This window comes from Papio anubis, chromosome 1 (assembly GCF_008728515.1).
Source record: "Papio anubis isolate 15944 chromosome 1, Panubis1.0, whole genome shotgun sequence".
Classification (NCBI taxonomy): Eukaryota; Metazoa; Chordata; class Mammalia; order Primates; family Cercopithecidae; genus Papio; species Papio anubis.
In genome coordinates, this window is record NC_044976.1 from 135,255,880 (window position 1) to 135,271,769 (window position 15,890).

The 15,890-nt window shown below is 52.7% G+C and overlaps 1 protein-coding gene across 2 annotated transcripts in view; it reads right to left on the minus strand.

Annotated features, from left to right (window-relative positions):
• Positions 1–2,768: 2,768 nt before the first annotated feature.
• Positions 2,769–15,890, minus strand: part of STUM (stum, mechanosensory transduction mediator homolog) — a 63,768-nt gene continuing 50,646 nt past the window's right edge. The window contains exons 2-4 of one of the 2 annotated variants that reach the window (XM_003893030.5): positions 15,255–15,434; positions 11,571–11,579; positions 2,769–9,967 (exon numbers count right to left, since the gene is read on the minus strand). In XM_003893030.5, the coding sequence (XP_003893079.1) occupies positions 9,933–9,967; positions 11,571–11,579; positions 15,255–15,434 (224 nt within the window). In that variant the 3' untranslated portion in view covers positions 2,769–9,932. The remainder of the gene's footprint in view (positions 9,968–11,570; positions 11,580–15,254; positions 15,435–15,890) is intronic. The other variant, XM_017949061.3, reaches the window with a different exon arrangement.

Consider the following 15,890-nt stretch of genomic DNA (forward strand, 5'->3'; position numbering starts at 1 on the left):
TGGAGTGCAGTGGCATGGTCTCGGCTCACTGCAACCTCTGCCTCCCGGGTTCAAGTGATTCTCCTGCCTGAGCCTCCCGAGTAGCTGGGATTACAGGCATGCACCACCACGCCCAGCTAATTTTTGCATTTTTAGTAGAGACGGGGTTTTCACCACGTTGGCCAGGCTGGTCTCAAACTCCTGACCTCAGGTAATCCGCCCACCTCGGCCTCCCAAAGTGCTGGGATTACAGGCATGAGCCACGGCGCCTGGCCTGTTTTGTTTTGCTACATGTTTTCTAATGACCCTGTTTGTCTGTTCTTGCCTTCAGGCCTTCAGACTCCAAACAGTCATACAACCAGAGCCTCTGATGATGGCCTCTTCTGCTGGGAAGCCTTAGACAGGCATCTGAGGGAGCTCTGACTGCCATTTCCCAAAAACAGTTCCCCCTGTCAGCAGGAAGCCGTTAAGATGGGTCTTCATCCTTATCCTTCATCTAAGGGCAGTTAGGTGAACGTCTTTAGAGGGGAAATGAGAGAGCCAGGTGGGAGGGGGTCCCTGCAGAAAGTCCAGCCGGCCTGCACAGTGAGGTGGAGCCTCAGGAAGTTCATGATGTTTGCAGCAGGGAGGAGCCTTGCCCCCTCTTTCCTGTGTGAAACCTGGTACTCAAGCCGTGCCCAGGAAGCGCTCTAGCAGGAACTCCAGCCTAGCGAGACTCCCTGTTTCCCACTTTTCTTCCTTTTCACCCAAAAAAACCCTGTCTCACTCACCATTCAAATTGTCTGTGAGCCTGAATTTTCATGGCCGAACTAAGGAAAAGTCCTGCAACATTATCACCCCAAGTTTTTCCTGACGTGTTCTATATAAACTGAATCTTGGGTCTCATGACCCTTCCCTAAGGCTTTACTCAGAGTCTGACTTGGTATTAGGAGCCCAGAAATGTTCATCTTGGTCCTCTTGGGAATGAAGACCCATCCTCTGGGTTCGGTGGCCCAACATGCAGCCTGCACTGATTTGCCTCCCGGGGTCCCCCACCTGGGACTGTCACTGCACCAGGTTTGGGCCCCACTCCTCCTCTGAGGAACGCATCGGCAACCCCATCCTCAAACCCAAGCACTGCCTTCCCACCTCCTCGAGCCCTTTGTCTCCTGCACATCCTCATGTGTCCCTTCCTGTGACTACCACTGGCAAGCATGAGCCTCTCCCAGGGCCTAGGGTCTAGGGTGTAGGGAGTTGTGGGGAGCAGATGCCTTCGTGTTTGTCACAGCCCTTTCCTTCTGGGGTTGAGGAGAACTCTGTCGGTAGGGAACACTTATTCACCCCCCAGCAGAAAGGCAGTGGCTGGCTCAACACACGTCACCCTTCTTGAGGTTAAGAGACTTGGTGCTGGGAGAAGAGAGGGAATGTTAGTGCATGCCAAGGGTTTCCTCCCTTCACCTGGGAGTGCTGGAAGGAGAGCTAACTCTATCTCCCATTGTGCCTTCTCATGAGCCCCTCTGAAGCTGAATGACTGCAGAAGAATCCTCCAGCCAGGAGCATTCCGGTTTAATCTGAGCACATTGAGTATTTGGACAATGCAAATGATCACAAAATGCTCCCTAGAGTGTCTGGGGAACTCTGAGAGTGCCTTGGGTCATTGTACTGCCTTGGGCTTTAGATCCTGGTCTTAGCAGCGACTGAAGTCAACCTTAGGCACAGATGCCATTTCTGGGGCCTTGGAGAGGCCATTGCAGTAGAGCTTCAAGTCTTACCAAAGGTTGTGCTTTGAAGATGATTCACTCTTTTGGACAACAGCAGCATCGAGGCCATTGAGACTGCAGCCTCTCCCCAGGTAAGTGGACCCTAAGGGTGCTGGGCTGGCCTGAGGAAATGGCAGGAGGTGGGGTGGGGCCCTTCCCTTGGGTGTGAGTGACAGGAATGACACCTGGACACTCGTTGTCAGAGCACTCGCCCCCCCATGGCACCCAGCACTGAATGCAACGCTGCAGATGCGATTTCATTCCAGACCCCAGCCTGCAGCTCCTGGTGCATCTGAAACCACATGGCCTGTGTGGTCAGCCCCAGGAGGCCATGATGAACACTGAGCCACCTGTTGAGTAACTCCCCAGGGATGAAGGAAAGCACGGAGCTTTCTTCATGCCAAACACAACTCTTTAATTGAACGCTATTAGATTTCATTGTGTTACATTGCCTCTGCCCGTCAGGAGATTTTGGGATTCTGATTTATTCATCTAATATACTTATTTCTCCTTATCCACAAATTTGGTAAGTTCTGTAGGTCTTCATCCCATTATGAGTGAAGGCATTGGTTGGGTTGTGGATGCAATTCTCTCCCAGGTGCACCTGTCCTTCGTTATAACTGAACAGGTAGTTATACATTCTCCTAACCACTCTCACCCAGACTCTCATTTATTCAGAAGTCTTTGTCAAATATGTATGTTGCCCACATTTCCCTCATCAACCAGTCTAACAATTAAGAGCAGGAAATGAGCTGCATCTGTACACTTATTCTGGGGCCTGATGCTTGATTTAGCACGCAAATTCCTGGTTGCAAAGGGATCAGATTATCAAAGATGAGACTGTTTGAAGAGTAGGTTGCACAAGCCTTTCGGAAGAAGGGGAATTCGGGAAAAAGATCTGAAAGAACGCAAGACCTGCCTTGGGGAGGACAGCCTTCATAACGCAAAGCAAACCAGTAGCAAAGGCTGCAGAGGTGGGATGAAGGCGTGTTGTCCCAGTCAGAGATCTGTCCGATTCGGAACACGGGAGGACGCAGGGATTTGATAAACTACCAGAAAGGTCACAGGAATGTTTATTACAACATAGAAAAGAGGGAAAGGAAGAAAAAGGTTTCCAAAGTCGTATTTCCAAGGATTTAAAAAAACACAAACTTGGAATGCCAAAGAGATGTCATGCTTTATATATTTATAATAGGAAGGTGTGTGTATGTATAAATATGTACATGGAGATATGTACACAGGTTTTGACTATCATATATGGTGTTTTTCATTGCATGTACAGCAATGCTGCTTGAGTGAAGGGTTTTAAAGCTGGCAGAAGGCTGGAGAATCTGGAACCCTGCTTGGCCCCTAGAGGGCGCAGTGGAGACCCCTGAGCAGCTCCCAGGGAAGGTCTGTGGGGCTAGGTCCTGAGGGTGCAGGGGAAAGTTGAGCTGCAGGCGGGCTTGGGCCCCAGGCTGCAGGGTTCCAGACAGGGCAAGTCTGGAAGCGTCCCTAGGTCCCCGAGATTAGACGTTTTCTTCCAAGAAGTGTTCCAGTCATTGGAATAGGCTGGAAATACCCTCATGGCTGGACTGGGGTGGGGTAGGCTCCCAGCGGGTCAGGGTAGAAGTGAGACAAGAAAACTCCAGGAGCTCAGAGTCTTCTCTAAGAACAGTGAAAACGCACAGCAATTAATTTCACAGAAAAAAGAGAGACCCAAACAAAGCCAATCACGGTGTCAAAACACTGCAAATCACAACACAACACTCATTTGTATGTAAATTAAGTTGATACACACAGAAGCAGTTATTTTGCTTTTTTATATGTTGTTTTTAAAAAAACGACATCACACCCAACAGCAGGGAACTTAGCCGATGAAAAGGGCTGGCCACAGGTTCTCATGGGTGCCCAGGCCTTCCGGGGTGACGGTGCCCATGGGGAGCCTGATACAACCACCATCACTTTGTCCCTTGCTTGAAACATCCAATCAAGTGCTAACCCAGAAAACAGTGAATGGAACCTCCCTCCCCCTTCTTTCCTCCCTGGTTCCTGTGCTGGGGCAGGTAGGTGGGAACACTGCCCCTCTCCTCTGGTCAGGTCCACCTTCCCCTTCCCACAGGAGGCCAAGCTGGGGTCGTGGGGAATGGGCACAGCCAAATTTGGTGCTGAGCCCACTCACCCTAGGAATGCATGGGAGGAAGAGATCCACAGGTCAGGGTCCTGGAGACAGGAAACAGCGTGTGCATGTGGTCTGGGCAGGGGTCAGGGTGTGATGAAGGCAAAAAGTGCTGCCAACCAGCGCCCATCCCGGAAGAGGGGGTGTGGGCTCCTTTGGATATAAGTCCCAATCCTGAGGCTCCAGGCAGACCCCAGCCTGCTTCCCCCAGCAGTCAAAGGTGCTGGGAATGTGTGTGAATGTATGCCTCTGTCCATGTGGGGGTGAAATGCAATGGGGATGGACTGTGGCATCCACACCTGCCTGGATGGTTGGCATTTTGGCAAATTCAGGCAGAGAGGGAGAAGGGTTGGGGGCTGAGGTTCCCCGCTAAATGCAAATCCAGATGACTTGCACTGGAGACTCAGGACACACACACGGTGGACGCTACAGGGCACCTTTCTGCCCTCTGCGGTAGCATCAGGAGGGGAGAGTGGAATTGGGGGCCAGTGTTTCTGTTCAGCTAGAATCTTGCCAGCCTCAGCGAGAAGGCGAGGCCTGGGCAGGAGAGGACAGCCCTTGCCCGGATGGGGCTGGCCCTCCAAGCCCTTGGCTCTGACAGAAATGGGGAAACGATGGCTGCCTGAGCCCTTCTTTGTTCCTAACCTATACATGGGTAAACTGAGGCGAGAGGCAGTTGGAGAGACGCCAGCAGTCATAATAGCACTCAGGCCGGAACTCACTCCTGGGCCACGAGGGGACATTTGGGGTCACTCTGGTTGGGATTCTTCCTTTCTCTGCATGGCCTGGGATTTAGGGCCTGTGCATGACTATCTGAGCGTGACCATCTCCATGCCCCCATGATTCCGTGAACATCCAGCTCTAAGAATCTTGCGGGAAGAAAACTGATGAAAAACACAAGCCCCTGAGCCTCACACCCATCTGCTCAGGCTGAGCTTTTTTGTGATTATTTTAAAGATCCAAGCCAGTCAGAAGGACCACAGTCACCTCCCCTGACTAGGCTGGCATCTCATCCCTAAACCCAGTGCACAGAGGTCTCTGGAGGCAGAAGGGGCAGTCCTGTCCTGGAGGAGTACGTCCCCACACCTGCCTCTGCTCACCTTGCAGCTTCACCTGTGGAGGCTGGGACGGCAGGATTGTGGAGGTGAGGGCATCCTTTCCAAGCACAGGACCACCAGGCCCACTTTAGCTCTCACTGAGCGCTTGCTGACGAATTAATGCAAAGTATAGAGGTGTTCCCCTGGTGAGGACTGCCCGAGGCCACTACCTGAGTGCTCACTGAACCCTCTGGAGAGGAAACCCTGTATTTCTTCAGCCTGAGACCCGGCTTCTTTCCTGGGAGGGTTGGCAGCAAAGGCCTCAGGCTGCACCCTAAGCCGGAGGCCTCCAGCCACATACAAGGTCATGGTCTCTGGGGAGCTTAGGTGCAGTTGGGGTGCAGGGGGTGGGGTGCACTTTAAAAGTGCTCTCCCACTTCCAATCCCTCCAGTAAAAACCCTCCAACAAAGCCAGCAAGAGGGAGGAATAACAGTAAACTCTGCTTTCAGCCACTATTGGGGAACTTCCATTTAAATGACACTGACCCCAAACATTTGTGCAATGCTCTGGGCTTTCTTTGCAAAATTCACTAACACCATAAGAAACAGCCAATGCAATTAAAACCTAAAGTGGGCGCAGGAGCCTAGAAGGGACTCTGAGGAGGCCAGGCTCTCCACCCTCAGGCCCAGGGGTTGGATCCTGGCAAAACTGAAGTGAATTCTCGGAATTGCAGGCCTTTGGGCAGGGAAGGGGTTAGCTAAAGAACAGGTTTCAGGGTTTTTGGCTTCAGGGGTGTTTTGTATTTTAAAGAGCCACACTGGTGCAGAAGGACCAAGGCCCTCTTAGCTTCCCCCCCTCCTCAAGGACCTCGGGCCTTCGGAAAGCCTTTGACCCCGGTCCTGAGGTTTCAGCCCCGCTTTGCGCTGCCTTACACTTGGTGTTGGGGTCTGTGCCTGGCTTTTCTTTTTGAGAGCCGGGCCCCTTTGCCCTCCTGGGGAAAAGTTAACCATGCGGCTTTTTTTTCTTTCTGCAGTTCCTTTTTGCAGCATCCTCCTTACTGCTCCCGAGCCTTGGGCGTCCTGCATGAGGCGGAGTTCATCTCACACCTCTGAGATGCCTGTGCCAGCATGGCTGGAGCCCCGGGCTGGGAGAGTGGGCAACTTGGTCCTCCGCATTAGGATGGGGAAGCTCCTACTACCAGCTCTCTCTCTGCCACCATTCCCCGACACCCTCAGGAAGGGGCACCCTTCTGGGCCTGCCTAAAGGAGGGAGCATGGGTGTGAGGGCTGCCCAGGCAGGTGGGAGTATGGAGCCTTGTGGGGCAGGGTGGAGACCTTCCCAGGAGGTTTTGCCCAACTCCCCCTGAGTGATGACAGGTCTCAGGAGGGGGCCGCCCCCACAGATGGGAGGGAGAAGCTTATTTTCCTGGCTTGGGGTAAGGGCGGCTGCTGAGGGGATGGAGAAGAGATGGTAATTTACGTCGCATGTTTAGTGACACAATCCAGATGCAGGTGGGATTATGTCACTAAACATGTGACATAATCACCCTATTACTCCTGAGGGGCAAGTACCCCTCCACAGGACGGCTCTGGGCTGCCTGCAATTCTGCTCCTTCTTCTGGGAGTGCTGTAACGAGTGTGTGGATGGCACAGGCTGTGAGGGCGGCCCAACCTGGCCACTTGCCCGTCCTGCCACTTAGGAGCCGAGTGTTTTGGGGCACACGGCTTATTCTCTCCTGGAGCTTCTGCTCTGACATGTGAAACTCACAAAGGCATCTCCCCTCCCAGAAGCTAAAATGCCCTGCACCGTGCCTGGGTGAGGCTGCTCTTGGGGCTGGATGTGTGGGTCTGGGGCAACTGAGGGTGGGAACCATGCTGCCTGCCCCTTCCTTACCATAGCAGGGCCAGCGGCGTGGCCGGCTGGAGTGGGCGCTGGCAGCAGAGCTCTGCAGCCCCAGCGTTAGGCGTGGGCCGGGGGCCGGGACCACAGCCAGGAGCCATCAGAATCCTGCCACTCCCATGGGGACCTGGCCTTCTCAGCCTGAGGTCCTTGGTTCTAAAACTGACTCAGAGCTTAACATCCAAATCAACAGTCTCCACCATCCGCAGGACACACCCAGGCTACCCATAGCTCACTCTGGCTTTAGGTTCCCACTCTGACCCAAGGGAATGGCCACCCTGATCCCCGTGTCACAGTTGGGTACTGGGAGCATCTCATTGCCTCTGATGTTCTCTGCAAGCCTGTGATTCCTGCCCTAAACACCCACAGCCAGGGAGCGTCCTATTGAATTCCAACGGACAAAAGGCCCCAACCTGGAATGTGCCCTGCAGCTTCTGAACCAGCAGCCTTGTCTGCACTATCCAGGCAAAGCCCAACTTTGTCACCAAAGGACTGTGTGTCAACCAAGCACTTGCTGGCATGAGAACCCTAATTTTCAGCTGGCTGGTGCTTGAGAAGTTAACTCTGGCCCTGGTCTGAGTGGCCAGCTGGAACTACTTGGAGTAAATCAGCCACTGTCCCTTACCTACTGAAGATGATCATGCTGGAGACCACAGTCTAATTTAGAGGGGCGGGGGCGCTATTCTGAACTGGTCCCGCCCACATGGCAACCCTCACAGCTTCATTCGGGAGACAGGCAGGGGCCTCTTGGCTTCTCCTACACATCAGTTACGCGGAAAGGGGCCTCCTCCTGAGGCTGATGTGTTCCCAGGTTTAGAGACACAGCCCTCAGGGGACAGGAGGATCTGGGGGCACAATGGCCCTCCACGCACACAAAGAAACCCTTGTATTAAGCCGTCCCACACGGGACCCAAGGTGACACCTGCCACTCAAGAAAGTCCCACCTGCGTCTGGATTGTGTCACTAAACATGCGACATAAATTGCTATCTCTTCTTCACCCCCTCAGCAGCCGCCCCCAGCCCAAGCCGGGAAAATAAGCTGCTCCTTCCCATGTGTGGGGGCGGCCCCTCCTGAGACCTGTCATCACTCAGGGGGTGTCGGGCAAACTCTGGGGGCGGTGTGGGGTGAAGGGCTGTGGGCTGGTGGACATGGGAGGGGGCGGCTTCCTGCAGCTGAAGCTATTTTATCTGAGTAGAGGGGCGGCTCCGTTCTGACACAGCTTCCTCAAGAGCAGCGAGCACCAGCCTGGAGGATGCCCGCTGCACACAGCAGAAGGTTCTAGCTTTTTAGAGGAAACCAAATCTGATCCCACACCTTGAAGACACAGAGGCTTCCAAACAGGAGAGAAGAAGGCAAAGGCCTGGGTTGGGGTCTGTAAGAAGAGAGGACAGGACACGACAGACACTGCCAGGTGTTCAAAAACAGCAGCCCAGCCCCAGGTGGCAATGGAAGACGAATAGTAGCTAAGGGATCCATGCTGAGGGGTGGGTGGCATGGCCCGCTCCTCAGGCAGGACTGTGATTAGAAAGCCCAGTGGATGGGTTAGGTGGGCTGAAACCCCCAGAATGGTGGCCACTGCTTCCCAAGCACTTTGATCTAGCAGGGAGTTCTGACAGAGTCTCTGATAGACAAACAAGCCCTTCAAAGAGGGACACGCCCAATGGCACTGTGTCAAGTGGAGTCAGAAGCTTGACTTTGGGCCAGCTCCACCTGTTAGCATTTCCTATGTTAGAATGAAAAGGAAAGGAAAGGAAACAGATATGTAAGTGTCCATCCTCTTAGTATGATTTCTCTTGATTGAGACTTGATCCACAGTAGTCTGGACAATTTCTGCTAGATTCTCCCCACTCCCGGCCCCATTAGGGATCTAGCCCTGTCCCAATCACTTACAGAGGGGCTCCTTAAAGAGGCCTGTGGTCCCTTGGCAACCGAAGGAGTCCCTGTGTAATGCCGACAATTTCACCCTCCTAACGCATCTGTTTGCAGATCCAGGTCCACAACCTCATACAGTTGTTCTTGCAATTCTGAAACCCCAAAAGCTCTCAAATGGTAAGTTTTTCCCTAAGTTACTTAGTGGCAAAATTAGACTGAACTGAGGTGAGGCTATTTACAGTTTGTATAGATCCCAATTGATGGGACCAGTCACGTTTCTCCGCAGAAATATTCACGTGCCTGATGGTAGGCGGGATGTTCCACACTCTGCCGGGAAGTTAGAAAGCGTACGATAAATGGATCGCATTGTCTTTCTCAAATCTAAAATTTCTCAATTGAGAGACACATCTGGCCCCAGTGACTTCAGAAAAAGGAATGTGGGCCAGAAATGCTTTTAAGTATTGGGCAAAAGACTGCTAGTCTGCCGACTCCTGCTTCGGTCTAATAATTTTGTATATAAACATCTGGCAGTTCTGGCAGTTTCACCCCAGGGAAGGAGCCACTCCTCTCCTTCCCAGGAAAACACAGGTCACGACACACCCAGCCCTTAGATTTCAGCTGCGAGGAGGCAGGGGTGCGGTCAGGGAGGCAGGCCCAGGAGACGCCTGTGGGACTGGTCTCAGGCTGGCTCTGGGCACAGTGGGCCTTTCCACGCTAGAGTGGAGCCTGGCCATCCTTACCCCCACCCTGGTGCTGCCCCCAGGAGACCACACGGTAAACACTCAGATTTGAGGGCACCAGATTTTGAGGTGGGTGGGGTCCCAGAGGACGGGTCTACCACGGTCCAGTCCCCTTGGTGAGCCCTTGCTCACCCAGACAGGGCCTGGTGTGGCCCGGCCCAGCTGCTGTGGCGTGCCCTTGCAGTGGGCAGTGGGTACAGCAAGGCCGGTTGGAGCCTGCTGGAGCATCCCAGCCTCTCTGTGGGCGTTCTCATCTCCACCCCGCTCTCTGATGCTCTGGTGCCTGCGCCCACAGTGCTTTCCGGAGCGGGAGGGGCTGGCAGGCCTCACAACCTGCTGAGAAAAGCAGATGCGTTTTCAAAATAAATAATATTTTAAAAAATACCCCCTTTCCACCCCCAGTCCAGAAAATGGCAGAAGAGAACATGTAAAGGTCCTTGTGCCCAAAGCTGCCTGGTGCAGCCCTCACAGGGCCCCCCTGGATCTCCCCAGCGGCTCCCGTGGGCTCACAGCTGCTGTGGGATGCCCTGCTCCTTGTAGCCTGTGAGGAAGAAGCAAAGGAGAGATGGTTAGACACCTGCTTCCTTCAGGATTTCTCCAGGAGGTGCCCCTAGCCCAGAATGCACACAGGAGGCCTTGTTTATACTAAGGTATAAATGACTGCTACCATCAGAGCACAGCTTTTCCCAAGGGCTTTGACTTTCTAATGAGAAACAAAATAATCAGGAAGTGTGGAGTACTGGGTCTACTGGGAATGTTTGTCGGGCTGGCATTTGGGGTGGGAGTTAAAAGGCTAACGACGTGCTCCTGAACCCACATCTGGAAGCCACTCATAGACTGGTCTGGTGTGATTTCCCAATGCAGAGCCTTGGGAGCAGGTGCCAGGCAGGCTTCCCTGAGGGTTAAGAATCTGCTATGGGTGGATGGAGAGGAGGAAGAAAGGAGAAAGATGGCATACAGAGGGGAGCAGCTATCCCTGTATGCTTCCGACCTGCTGGACCATTACAGCAGGAAAAGGCGCCTGAAGGCTAAACCTTTAAAATATTGATCATGAGTCCTTAGGGAAAAAGTGAGCTCTGCGGATAGTAAGGAATTGTTACTGCTTTATTTAGGTGTGAAAGGGTAATGCGCCTTTCAAGAAGATACCCTTTAGAATCGGCGCTGGCAGGACTCGCCACTACCGGGAGATCAGACCATCCTGGCTGGCCATGGCGGAACCCACCTTACTAAAATAAGAAAAAATTAGCTGGGCAGAACGTGGCCTGTGTCCCGCCACTCGGGAGGCTGAGGCAGGAGAATCACTTGAACCCGCGACCTGGAGGTTGCAGGAGTCAGGATCGCTACGCACTGTACCTGGAAACGGCACAGCACCCGGTCTCAAAAGATAAAAAGGCCGGGCGCCGTGGCTCAAGCCTGTGTAATCCCAGCGCATCGACTTTTAGGAGGCACAGACGGGTGGATCACGCAGGTCAGGAGATCAGGACCATCCTGGCTAGCCACGGGTGAAACCCTCAAGCCCCACCAAAAATACAAAAAACTAGGCCATGAAAGTGCATGGGCTCTGTAGTCCCAGCTAACGGGAGGCTGAGGTGGAGAATGACATGGGAACCCGGGAGGCGGAGCTTGCAGTGAGCTGAGATCCGCTACAGCACTCCAGCCTGGCTGCATAGAGCCAGACTCCGGCCCCAAAAAAAAAAGAGCACTCTACTGAAATATTCCCAGCTGCTATTACATGAGCAGAATTTGCTGAGTGGTTATTCCTGTTAGCCAGTGAACTTAGTCTGAAGAGGAGCTTCAGTGTATTGAGCTGCTTTTTCTCTTCATTTTGCAGAGTATTTCTCAATTTTGGGTGCTAATAAACCCATGCTGTGGTAGGGAAGATGTAGGGAATGACAGAGGAAAAGAGGCTGGCCATGAATTGATAGTGGTTGAGGCTGGTGTGGGCATTAGGGCCTCATTTTACTAGGGGCTCTACTTTTCTATGTTTAATCATTTTCCAAATCAAAAGTTAAAGCTAAACATAAAAAAGCCCATTGACCCACTGGGAGAGTGGGTGGGGTGTTTGTGTGTAGGACTGGGGGTCTCAGGGGAGGGGAGGGCCCCAAGCAGCAGCACGAGGCCTGCACGTCCATCCACAGACTCACCTTGGGAAACTGCAGCAGCACAGAGTGGGAGGCAGCAGGAGGAAGAGAGAGAGAAGAAGAGAAAACACAGCCTGAAAACAGAGCCATAGGGAACGCTCCGCACAGGAAACAAAGCGGATCCATGGTGAGGCCCGGGAGATGGGACAGGGGCCATGCCAGCGGTTTCTCAGATGCCAATCCCCAGGCAGGGAGTGCTCAGTGCTCACGGTGACAGCCACAGTGACCAGCAGTCTGCCCACCAGGTGTGTGGGCATAGCTAGGGGCACAGCGAGGGGCTCTCACACTGCCAGTGAGCTCTGTCCACTGCTCCCCAGCCCTCCATATCCTGGCCATGCCCACACTGCTGCCTTCATTCTTTATTCTTGTCTTCTTTTGAAAGAGAATCTTGCTCTGTTGCCCAACTGGAGTATAGTGGCATGATCATGTCTCACTGCAGCCTCAAACTCCTGGTCTCAAGTGATCCTCCTGCCTCAGTCTCCCAACATGCTGAAATATAGGCATGAGCCACAGCACCCAGCCCTTTTCTTTTTCCATCCTCAGCTCATGCCTTTCTCCAGATAAATTCCAGATGGACATGAGTGGCAGCTCCTGGACAGCTAGAGCTTTGACTACAGCAATCTAAAGATGCCAATGTGTCCCATCCTGGTCCCACACTGGCTCTGTCTGAGCTATGTGCTTAGCTGTTTCTATGGAGAGGAGCCACATATATAAAAATATTTTGGGGAAGACCCAGGCCAGAGGGTGGCAAACAGGTTTTATCTTTCAGACCTCTTGGATCAATTAGTAGTGACTGCCTGAAGCCCTGTGCTGAGAACATGTGAGATTGGTCAGCAGAAAGTGTCATGATTGATTAGCAATGTCTGCCATGGGCATGGCAGTAGAAAGAGCCCACCATAAAGCTACCAAGTATTTACTGACAGGGTGTTGTTGATTGTTATTTGTTGTTATTCATATAAATCAAGCAACATGCTTGCAAGTTCCTGATCTTAGCTCCCACTTTCATCTAGATTTCTCTGACTCCCCTTTTAGGAGTTTTTCATGATGGTGTATTTGCTGATGACACCCCAGGCAATGCCTTGTGAAAAACCAAGGTGTATTGTTACAACTGAAAAGTTTCCTCCATTTTTATAGCAAGGGGCTGGAGTGACACCAGAAAGAAGAGTCCCTTATCCAACTGTCTTCTAGGATAGGAAAGTCCATTGTACTTATTCCCTTCAAAGGATTCATTCTCAGACACACAAGTTCCATGGTTGCTGGGAGTAATCCCACCTGCAGCACCATCTTATGAGTGGCAACTATTCACCCTTTGGGGGTGGGATTAGTTGTGGGAAAAAAAATGCAAAGGCTTCCCTTGCTGAGATGGGTGAATGAGTCTGGGAGTCAGGCAGTGGGCAAGAATGAGGTGTGACTGGTTTTTGTATGCAGCCCTCAAGTCTATACCCCTGATATGGTTTGGCTGTGTCCCCACCCAAATCTCATCTTGAATTGTAACTTCCATGATTCCCATGTGTTGTTGGAGGAACTGGGTGAGAGATGATTGAATTATGGGGATGGGTCTTTCCTGTGCTGTTCTTGTGATAGTAAATGAGTCTCACAAGATCTGATGGTTTTAAAAATGGGAGTTTCCTGGCACAAACTCTCTTTGCCTGCTGCCATCCACATAAGATATGACTTGCTCCTCCTTGCCTTCTGCCATGATTGTGAGGCTTCCCCAGCCATGTGGAACTATAAGTGCATTAAACCTCTTTTTTTTCCCAGTCTTGGGTATGTCTTTATCAGCAGTGTGAAAATGGACTAATACATCCCTAAAAGCATTCTCAAAAGTTTGATGCAAAGACAGCAGCCCTGGAAACAGTGTGCAGACAACAAAGGGGCTGACACTGACCCCCAGTGAAGGCTGCGTGGCAAAGGTGGGGGCTGCAGCTTCTTGCACTTGCTTATCCTGCAGCCCAGTTAGCGCCCCACACCAGCCACAGCGGAGGAGTTGCTGGCCAAGTCAGCAGCCTGGGGCAATGGAAAGTGAGGAAGTGACTGGATCCCCATCTGCACTTCTAGGGCCTCAATGCCTCGTCTAGGGCATGATGAAGGGAGCTCTTTAAGTTATCTCTAAGGTTCCAACCTCTTGGTTCCTGGGTACTAAGGAGATCAAAGACAAGTGTACCAGAAAGCTCTAGAGATCAGATGAGGCATCAACATACATTATTGAGACCTACCCTGTGACACAGTCATGTTCCGCTTTAATGCAGAGGTTCCTTACTCAGGTCCCCAGTGCCTGGCCAGATGCTCAGTTTGAGAGAAGATGAGCCAGTAAGAGGGGCTCATCTTGCACAAATTGGGCAGCCTTCAACCTTCCAAAGGCAGAAGCACCTCCCAGCTTCCAGTTGGGAACAGGGTCAGGAGCCTGCAGACCACAGGCCCCTGGGGAAGCGGCAAATTTCCTCTGTAGAATTGTCGGGACCCAGTTTTGGGACTCACCCAAGGGCTGGCAGCACTTCCTTCCTATCAGTCATGTTCTTCATCTCTCTAGACAAATGAAAGTGGCCCCTGGACATGCCTGGAGGGTGAGATCCCATGCAGGAGATGCAAGGGCCTGCCTGCTGGGCTTACCTCACCATATTTCTCTGACAGGGCAACCCCTGCCCTGAGCACACCCCTCCCAGGAAGAAGGAGCAGCTTCCCTGCCACTTCCCAGCTCATTCCTCCCTGGGGTAGCTTGCTGCTCAGCCGCTGGTCCAGCCTGGAGTTCCCCTGCTCTGGCTGCCCCTGGTTGCCAGCATCTGGCTGGCTTGCTCTGATTCTGGGAGATCCTGGCAGTGCAGCTGACCCACTTCCTCCCCGATCTCTGCTACTGGAAGAGCCACTTCTGGGCAGCCCATCTGACCACACTCCACTGCATCTCCCTCAGGCTCTGTGTCTACCTGCATCTTCTCTGGTCTGGTGGCCTAACTGGTCACTGACCCTTGTCCTGCCATTTATGTGTGCTCTTGGTCTTGGATATTCACAGGATCCTGAACTGAGGCTGAGTTGACTATAGATCATTCTACATAATTCTAGGGCCCCTGAACCCTGAGTTTCCCCTCCTGCCTCTGCCACCCTCACCAGGCTCAGCTTACCTTTGGCACTGAAGATCCCAGCTATGAATGGTTTTGGGGGGTATAGGACATAATGAGGGGCATGGGGTATGGAGTGAGGCCAAAGTGCCTGAGAGGTGAGGTCAATTATTGAGGAACTGTGTCCTCACAGGTAGATAGGCATGGGAAAATACAAGGAACGTGGATGGTGGTATGGGAGACAAGTACAGCTGCTTAAAATGGGTGGAGTCTGTTTTAAGATTTTGCTAGGTTATTTTAGAAAGGATAACTGAGTTGTCTTTGGTAAACTTGATTTTGTAACTTTAAACCCTTTCACAAAACCATTCTGTGTCTGAATCAAGTTTGTATTAAATGATGGAACTCTGCCTGCCATGAACTCATAATTCCCTGCAGGTGTTGGGCCAGGCCTGGTGGGGAGGGTCCCTTGTGCCAAGCAGCCCGGGGAGTTGTGAAGAGGGCACAGGCAAGCCCTCTCCAGAGCCTGTCCTTAGTGGGTGGGCAGGACCTCAGCCAGCCATGAAGGCCTCCCAAGTCCTTCCTGTCCCTGGTCACTCCCCCACCCCCAGGAGGCGCAGCACCAGCAGCTACTCACTGGCAAGGATGACCATGTCCATGCCCCAGAAGATGCTCATGATCCAGCCCACCATGACGATGGCCGTGAGGATTTGGATGAGGGCTGCTGCAATGTTCAGCCAGAAGACGCAGCACACATGCCTGTCCGGGAGGTCGGTGCGGGCCCCGCACAGCACAGTGAAGGCCGAGACGAATGTCCCTGTGAGAGGCCAGAGGGGACAGCCTTCTGAGGGTGCTGGGAGACAAAGGAGTCTGTGTGCTCATTGCCGGCCTGGGGCCCAGCTGTCCACCCTCCGAGAGCTCAGAGAAGAGCCACCTATGTCTGGCACCCTATCCTCTGAGTGACACCACTGCCCAGACCCTGGTCCACCTCTCGTCTCCATACTGGAGAGGTCCATGGGCCATCTGGAGCAGGTATGGCACGGGGCTGCCAGGGGCCCCATACAGTCTTGGAACCTTTTGGAGAGACAAGGAAATCACATGACAAGCAGTCCTTTCTGGGAAGGAGCAACAGGGAAGCCACTTGCAAGGACAGCAGGCAGTTGGAAAGGGCAACTTTATGTGGCAAAGATTCCAAGGGCCAAAGAGTTCTGAGGTGGGAGCTGGTGTGTCTGAGTTAACAGAGAAGCAACCTCAGAGGCAAATTCAGGAGAGG